The sequence below is a fragment of the Lipophrys pholis genome (assembly GCF_963383615.2).
Source record: "Lipophrys pholis genome assembly, chromosome: 20".
Classification (NCBI taxonomy): Eukaryota; Metazoa; Chordata; class Actinopteri; order Blenniiformes; family Blenniidae; genus Lipophrys; species Lipophrys pholis.
The window spans coordinates 10,644,030-10,652,685 of NC_137648.1; the positions used below are offsets into that span (position 1 = coordinate 10,644,030).

The 8,656-nt window shown below is 44.0% G+C and overlaps 1 protein-coding gene across 1 annotated transcript; it reads right to left on the reverse strand.

Annotated features, from left to right (window-relative positions):
* Nucleotides 1-587: 587 nt before the first annotated feature.
* On the reverse strand, nt 588-7,879 carry LOC308125417 (glycine--tRNA ligase-like). Its single transcript, XM_080489127.1, has 17 exons — nt 7,547-7,879; nt 7,083-7,184; nt 6,634-6,736; nt 6,413-6,554; nt 5,944-6,032; nt 4,527-4,603; nt 4,294-4,439; nt 4,046-4,195; nt 3,690-3,852; nt 3,422-3,586; nt 3,238-3,345; nt 2,418-2,563; nt 2,232-2,317; nt 2,033-2,142; nt 1,532-1,625; nt 1,261-1,451; nt 588-1,087 (listed from the first exon to the last, which is right to left on the reverse strand). The coding sequence occupies exons 1-17, from the start codon at nt 7,790-7,792 to the stop codon at nt 962-964; spliced, it is 2,244 nt and encodes a 747-aa protein (XP_080345253.1). The 5' UTR covers nt 7,793-7,879; the 3' UTR covers nt 588-961.
* Nucleotides 7,880-8,656: the final 777 nt, after the last annotated feature.

Sequence of the window (8,656 nt, forward strand, 5' to 3'; positions counted from 1 at the left end):
AAAGACTTAGATTTGGAACAAGCAATATGGAAAGCAAATCTTTTTTTACCAAGTTTTATTTCACCCTTGTTCTATTAAGTTCTTTGGTTTTCAACTTGGAACACTATACAGTTTTTAAAGGTCTTTTTTTTTTTTTGCTAAATGTCAATCATTAATGTCCCTGTTAATTTACACATGATATAAAAGTTTTAGAAAAAGTAACTTATCTGCTATATTAGGCTGGTAGGATTGAAACTTTATACTGTAAACGGCATGTTTTTACATATGCAGTTATTCTGAATCAAGTTGTAGTTAATCGGACTCATTCCCAACCTACAATACTTCTTCTCGTGGTGCAGACTGGAGGAAAGTCATGCATGCTTTCAGCTAGCTCAGTTGATAGAGCATGAGACTTACAGTCTCTACGTAGTGGGTTCGTGTGCCATGCCGGGTGCCACCTTCCTGTGGGCTCACCACCTGCAGGAAGGTTCTTAATCGGTGCGATGTGATCTGGGCCCCGGAAACAGATAAGTGGGAGAAAATGGATGGATGGATGAACTATGATTCACTTTGAAGTGTAACAAAACAATAATACAACAGTTGTTTGCCCATGTCCAGTAAGTGCTGGCTGTTTTTATTGAAACTGTTAAATAACTGAATCCAATCTGCCTGAAAACTGGAATGGTGGAAATTTACTTCCACTGACAACATCCTGATTATACACTCCCCCTTTTAAAACATGACATAGCCATACATTGATGAAATGATGCCCGTCAATGAGAAAACAGTCCTGTGCAAGCGTTCCACAACTGTTAGATATGATAAATACATGACATTTAAGTGATTGTAGTGGTGCAAAGCACAAAGATGTCTCAGCGCACCACTAAAGCTAATCACAATTACAGTCGCAGATTTCTTCCTTGTGGCGCAGACAAAATCAGCCTGTGGATTTTCATCGAGTGCCTGGCAGGTGGGTGAGCTTTTACTCTTCAACAGTGTCCTTCTTGCTGGTCTCCTGTCCCTCAAAGATTGGGTACTTGCTTTCCACCTCCGCCCAGGTCAACGCTTCATTTGCCAAATCCCGAACGATCACAGGCAGCTCGCTGACCTGAGGAGAGAAAATATATGTCATGATGTTAAATTAGTTTTACAGCTCTGTTCAAATAGATCTCATTCAGATGAATCCTGAAAAATAGTCCATAGCTTGAATGGAAGTACCGATTTTGGAAATCATTGCATTAAACCCTGATCAAGAAAACGGTGGTGGTGGTGGTGCTGTACCTCAGCTCTGATTTGCCTCATTGAGTCGCGGTCTCTCAGAGTGGCTGTATGAGGCGTCTTGTTCACTGTGTCGAAGTCTATGGTGATACCGAACGCCACGCCGATCTCGTCTGTCCGAGCGTAGCGTCGTCCGATGGATCCCGAAGAGTCGTCGACTTTGTGAGACACGCCGTTTTTGGTCATTGCCTCAGCTGATGGAGAATAAGACACAAGGTAAGCACCCGCCTTTGTTAAACGCAGAATCGCAGCTTATCTTCATGCGGCCACTCACATAATTCCTTTACGAAGGGCACGAATTCTTGGTTTTGACTCAGAGGCAGGACGGAACATTTGTATGGAGCTACCGTCGCAGGGAAGCTGAAGAACTGCAGCAAAAAGTAGATCAATGAGTACAGACACCCTGCAAACCTGCAGTAGAACACATGCAAACTGCTATGCTCGTGTACAGAAGAAGTGGTTGATATCAAACAGTATGGACCTCAGTAAATAAATCAAATAACTTCTTCTCAGCTTCCATAAGGTGGGTACAGGTCAATCAAAATGGGCTTTTTTAACTGGCTATGACTCGGGTCGTTTTCTACAACGCTTCACAAAACACCCAGGTTTCACATTAAAGAAATCACAAACTATCCGATTAGCCAAAAATTAAGCAATGAACAGACGAATAAGCAATCTCCTGCTCACAGGACTTCTAGTTCCTCACTGCACTGACGAGGCTGTCAAGGGTTCTCGCTGTACTAAAGACTACAAGACGGAGGGGGCCTGAACTTACCGTCCTTTGCTCGTCACCTTCCCGAACGTGGAATGTGTGCTCAAAGATGGTGTACATGATCCTACCGATGCCAAATGAGGGCTCGATTACATTGGGAACTACTTCCTCCACTGTGGACAGAAAAGACAAAGATTAAAGATCGGACGTGATCAAGAAGCAGTTGGTAACTCCGATCTCGTTTCTCATGGGCGATTCTCACCATGCAGAGTCTTCTGGAACCGCTTCACACTGACCATGTCCTTTGTGAGTTTGAACGTCTTGCCTTCCGTCACGATGGTGAACTCTCTGAAAAGTAGTGACGAAACAATGGAGGAAATCACAAATGACAGCTATTCACCAACAGCCTGTGTTTACTTGCGTCACTGGGATGAAAAGCAGCACTCACCCCGTCTCATTGAGCAGCTGCTCCTGCTCCGTGATGAAGCATTCGTCACACTCAGAAAGATACTCCATGGCGATCTTAGCTTCCTTCTTATAGGCCTTGCCAATGGCACCTTTGTTGGGCTCGAACTGGACGACACTTACAGTTTTGTGTGGCGAAGTTAAGGAAAGCGAAAGGTTACGCACAAACTTAACTAAATAATTCTTTTGAGACCTCTAATTCACTGGACTGTTGCAAAAATGAGAAAATATTATGTGTGTCATGTTCTCAATCGGAGAAGGAAAAAGTACTTAGGTTTTACTCAATACGACTGCCGTCTTGTTGCATAAACTGTACAAAGGAGGAGTTTTCTGTTTATAGAAAAAACTTTTTGGTTACAAAAAAGCTCTTCAAAAGGAGGAGTAATATTTTAAATTGTGGGTGTACTACTCATGATTTTAAAAGTAAGGGTGTTGGTTACAGGATTTCAAATGAAGAAATACTTCAGCAGTAACCATTCAAAACTACCTGGTCACAATGATCTGAGTGTTTTGAATTCATCACCTCCACAATTGCATTTGATGTAGTAAAAATCATTACGGTGAATATTTGAAAGGCTTGTGAAAACACTTCCTCTCAGCTAATCTATTGAAAGATATTTACAAACATTATCCTGTTTAATGCTTCGTTTCCCCATGAGGGAACTAAATAATTATTTGCTTTCACAATCAAACATGCATCAGCATGAATGCCTGACAAATTGTGATGAAGTGATTACTATTATTAGTCCTCAGGGACCACTAAAGACAGATGACCAACAGTGAAACAATGTAGGGAAGGATATAGGTTCTTTTAAAGGCTTCTCGGCAACCAGCGGGACCTTGGTGGCTCTCGCGTGGCATTGCAGATCAAAGCAAGACCGGTCAGCACAGCCCACAATCTCGATCCAGCCCTGCAAGAGATAAACGTTGAGCACCGCGGCGGCGACGAGACGAGGAACTGAGAGGAAACGCTGCAGAGGAACATACATATGAGGTTTTGGCTTCGGCGTCCCAGCAGTCACAGGCGTAATGAGCCATCTCGTTGTCCATGTGCTGTCGGAAACGCAGCTTGTCTTTGGTGATGCCAACTTTAGTGAGATAGAGGTAGATCCTCCCGATGAAATACCCCAGGACGGAATTATTGATCACTCCCTAAAAACACCAGGAGTCATTCTTAAAGGCGTCTCAGACACTTCATTGATCGACCTCACTGAAGGCTATTGGTCAGTAATACTTGAATGTAGAAAACATTCACCTGCTCCACGGCGTCGCCCAGCCTCATGACTTGTGCAGACTGGCCGCTGGTCTGAGCCTTGGAAGAATACAAGATGATGTCCAGGTCGGCTACATTGGAGAATTTGGGGTGGACCTTCTCAACGGGGTCCACAAAGTGCTCGATCTCAGCCATCGTGAACTCTCTGCACCGAGACATTAAAGCATTATTTCTCAACTAACACATCACAGAAATCAGGACTTTGACAAGATGACATTCTGACAATTATTATTCACTTCTTCTATCAGGTGGACATTTTCATGTTTCTTAAAAATTGTAATACAAACTCCCATTCTATATTTTTAGTAAAACAGCAGTTGCACCAGAAGATGGGCTACCTGACACGGATGAGTCCAGAGCGAGGAGAGATTTCATTCCTGAAGGAGTTTCCTATTTGAGCAGCAGCGAAAGGCAGTTTTCCCTGGTTAAACTCCAGAAGACGCTTGAAGTTAAGAAAGATTCCCTGAGCTGTTTCAGGCCGCAGGTAGCTGCAAATTCAGACAGACGCCAATCAGTTCCAATTATTGTAAAAAAACCTCAAAGAAAGCGTTACAACGCCCACCGCCAATGCTGCGTTTCACTTTACCCTGGCATGTTCCCCCCGGGCCCGATGGACGTCTGAAACATCAGGTTGAAGGAGATTGGAGCGGTGAGATCGTTGCCTGTGGTTGGAGACTTCACGTTGTATTTCACAAAGAGGTCGGTCAGCTCTTGTTGGGTATAGTTGTCCATCTGAAAGCGGAAAGCGATTTCCGGCGTCATCAGAAATTCTTCACAATGCAAACTGTTCATAAGAGCATTGTCCCAGTTATCACCGACCTGCGTGACAACCTCCTCCATCTCAGCCTTCTTCTCTGCAGCACACTTCTTATCAGACATCAGCTTCTGGAGGTGTGCTGTGAGAAAAAGAACTTGTGCATTACCAGACCGATATAGAACAATTACACTCGACTCATTTGTTTGGCTTGGAGCGGCAGTGCTTGTGTCACAGTGAAGACAGCCTGCTGTGAAATCACAAAACCTACAAGATTACTGGTTTTATTCCCCTTTACTAAAAGTTATAAATGTCACTTGAAGGTAAACAATCATGTAAATAACTTTCAAGTTTTCAAAGAAGCGGTATTAAAAAGCCAAAAAAACCAAAAAAAAACAAATGAGAATACCCTTTATTACTAGGAGACCGGAGTTTATCTGGGCCTTAAATATCCTTTTAATTTTTACACTATATTGCAAACGCGTCTCATAATTCATCCAAGTGAGAAAATAAAACATGACGTTTTAGCCGTTAAGCAACATTTTCTTTCTGGCATTTAGTCAAATGTGGTCACCCCTGAAGCATTCACCACTTTTGACATCTTTCAGTAAATTTGTCCGAATATCCTGAAGTCCTTGTTTAAACCAAAACCAAAAACAGCGAGGAGCACAACGGAGGAAAAACGGCTTTAATCATAAAAACCTACGGTGTATCTGCAACCGGGCTATGGAAGGCTGCTATAGAGACAGCTTCCATGCATAAAATTGCAGAAATTAATATGTGCCTGTTAAGAAAAAACCTGCAGTTCAGCACTTTGAGCCGACTCCAGGAACCACCAGGCACACTTCCAGAAGGTTCTGACACATGTGACTAATGTAGAGCCAGCGGAAGACATAAGACTTTACTCCATGATGATACACATCTATACTTTGACTGACACAACAAAAGTTTCAAAGAAGCGCTATAAAAATAATGAACAAATCAAAAGGGATTTGTTTTAGATTATGTATGAACACACTTTACCACTGAAAGAGAACAGCGTTTACCTGAGATTCTATTTTCATTTCAAGTTTTACACTACGTCGCCGAAGTTAGAAAATAAAATCTGACATTCAGCCGTTACGTAACACCTTCAAGTTGCAAACTGTACGAGTTTTCTGGCATTTGCTCAAATTATTCTCTGTGTTGAAATTTAAGACTTGACATGATGTCCCTGCATTGCCAACATCTTCTGGCAGAGCTCCAGCCTCTGTGATCAGGCCCACCAGTTACACTCAAAAGACTCAACAACCAGCCAGCAGCGACCGACAGAACAAGTTTGGACTGCGTTAATCCCTCCCTTCTGCACAATCCCAGGGATATTACAGATCTAAAACTTGCAGAGATGTCTGCTGCAGGAGTCTTGCATAGAAGTGAAAGCCAAGTGTCTGAAGAGAGACAGACAGGAAGAGAGAGGGGGAGACATTAAAAAAAAAAGCTCACCTTTGAGGAGGTGATCAGCCCTGAAGCATTCACCATTTTTGACATCTTTCACCATGTAGTCAGCAAATTTGTCCACATGTCCGGAAGTCCTTGAGGGGAGGGGGGGGGGGGGGGGGGACACCAAAAGCAGTGAGGGAGGCAAGTAATAAAAATGACATTTATCATGAAATCATACACATATCTTTTAAATAAAAAGTGTATCTGCAACCGGGCTATGGAAGGCTGCTATAGAGACAGCTTCCATGCATAAAATTGCAGAAACTAATATGTGCCTGTTAACAAAAACCCACAGTTCAGCACTTTGGAGCCGACTCCAGGAACCACCAGGCACACTTCCAGAAGGTTCTGACAACTTTCTAACACATGTGACTTAAGTAGAATCAGTAAAAGACATGACATAAGACTTTATAGTTGTTACACATCTATACTTTGAGTGACATCTTGGGTAAAAGGAGCCCGGGACACCTACTTGAGGACGGACTCGGGTGTCAGCATGGTGCAGTCAATCTCCAGGATCTGCTCCTCCTGGATGAAGTGCTGCCTCCAGGCCTGCAGGATGTTGTTCTTCAGGGCGCAGCCCACGGGGCCGAAGTCATACAGGCCGCTTACACCTGAGGAGCATCACTACACGGTAAGAGCTCCAACCAAATAAAAATCTTGATTTCTCTAATCTACCAATTCAACTGTCACCTCCATAGATGGCGAAGGCCTGGTCATAGAAGAACCGCCTCTTGAGGGTATCCTCCATCTTGCTTCTGTCGACAATATCATCTTTGGGTTGTAATGCCAGCTCCTGTAAGTTTTCACAATGACAGTTAGGGCCACAATGCACACTCCAACATAGGCCAGTGAAATTCTGAAACGACAACCAGTTATGTCAGTCTTGTCTAGTTGAGATCATTGAATTATTCAATTCGGTGTCTTTTAACCGGACTGAATAGTAGCCATAAAGCAAGAATAGTAACCATCACGACAGATGGGTTGGATTACTTAAAAATATTTCCGTTACAATTGACCTGAGTTTGTGTTTCTTCAACGAAACAACCACAAAAAGTGGAGGGTGGTTGATAAGCAATAGCAATGACACTTCTTTGGATCCTTGACTGATCTCACAGATCCAGAGTATATCCAGCCCTTACCTTGGCCTCCAGAGTTCTCTTCCTGGCTTTCAGCTCAGCCACAGCTTTAGTAACATCCACATCTGGAGCACCGTCCTGCTTCATCTGGCGCACCAGGTCTCCCTGAAACACACATCTGCTTAGAGCCTCACGCAGCAGCTACAAGTACAACTCGGCGTGTTTACAGAGCGGTCCGCTGACGGGTGAGGTTTTCTGCAGAGTCTTGGCCTCCCTTCCCAACCCCACCCTGCTCAGAATGTCTGCAGAGAGAGAAGCCGCGGCTCCATGAAACGTGGCAAAGGGCGCAGACATGACTGTCAGCTAGCGTTAGCAGCGAGCTAGCAGCCGGCGATGGCTGCCGCTCATTCATTGGCAGCAGCCGGTCAGGCAGACCGGGGACCCGGGGACGCCGAGGCCGGGTTAACATATCCAACCACAAACACAATCCACCCTCACACGAAGCGATCAAACTAAGTGGGCGCTACCTGTTCTTTGACTGCGAGCCTCAGAGGGGCGAGAATCTCCTCCATGTTTCCGTCCATAGTTTGTCCTTCCGCCAGTTGCAGCCACGGGCTCGTCCTCTTCTTCCTACTCAGGCAGGCCGACGTGGAAAGCGGCCTGTTTCGGGGCTGGAAGCGACCACAGCGGACCGTGAACAGGGAGCAGAGGCAGCGGGTCTCCGGGCTGGTCCTCAGCAGTGCTGATGCTGCGCTACGGAGAAGGAGAAGCATGGACCACCGAGAGGATGATGAAATCGGTCGGAAATACGTAAACGCGGCGGACGCTACGCAGCTGCAGTTTCGCCACAAGAAATAGGCACGTGTGTCGAGACGGAACGGCAGATTCGTAAAAAAAAATTAAAAAAAATCGGTGACATAATTTTTTTTTTCACAAACAGTAATCTGTGTGAATTAGTTTCAATTCAATTAAATCAATTAAATTATAGTCAATCTAATCTCGAGCAAAATGAATGGACGAATCAAATCAAATCACCAAGATAATTGAAGGAGTACAATCAAAATTGTTTAATCAATTAACAGAACATAGTAAATTAAAGAACACGTGAACACCAAACGTATTTTTGTCAAATTAAATATCAGCTTTCTACCATTTTTAACAATGGCCCGTTGAATATAAACAAAATTATCTCCTCCGTTTTGATTATATTTTCTCTGTATTTTGTGTTGCAGCCAAAACTAAATCAAATGGATTTCACTTATATAGTGCTTTTCCACTGTTTGAGCAGTCCATAACGTGTTTTATGTCATTAATCACATTCACCCATTCAAACACACATTCAAACAGCAATGGAGGCAGCTGTTATAGAAGGCACACTCAGCTAAGTGGGGTTCAGTGTCTTGCTCGAAGACGCTGCGACATGTGGCACATTGAATCTGAAATCTTCTGATTGAGAGAGGAGCCGCTCTTTGACCCACTCTACCACCCAAGCCACGGCCACCCTAAACTAATCATACTTTATTAATCCCCATGGGGAAATTACTTCTTCTGCATTTACCCATCCTATTTGGATGTGGTGGATAGCCACATTAAGGTGCTCCAGGTAGCTGATCGGGCACCAAGAGTCTTGATCAGGG

Bases quoted from the DNA above. Each gene is read 5' to 3' on its own strand.
- LOC308125417 (XM_080489127.1), bottom strand. From the start codon at position 7,792: ATGCTTCTCCTTCTCCGTAGCGCAGCATCAGCACTGCTGAGGACCAGC. The intron at 3,587-3,689 runs GTGAATGTTTTC...TGGTGTTTTTAG, and splicing joins TGGGCGACGCCGTGGAGCAG to GGAGTGATCAATAATTCCGT. The intron at 1,452-1,531 runs GTGAGTGGCCGC...ATTCTCCATCAG, and splicing joins GCCCTTCGTAAAGGAATTAT to CTGAGGCAATGACCAAAAAC.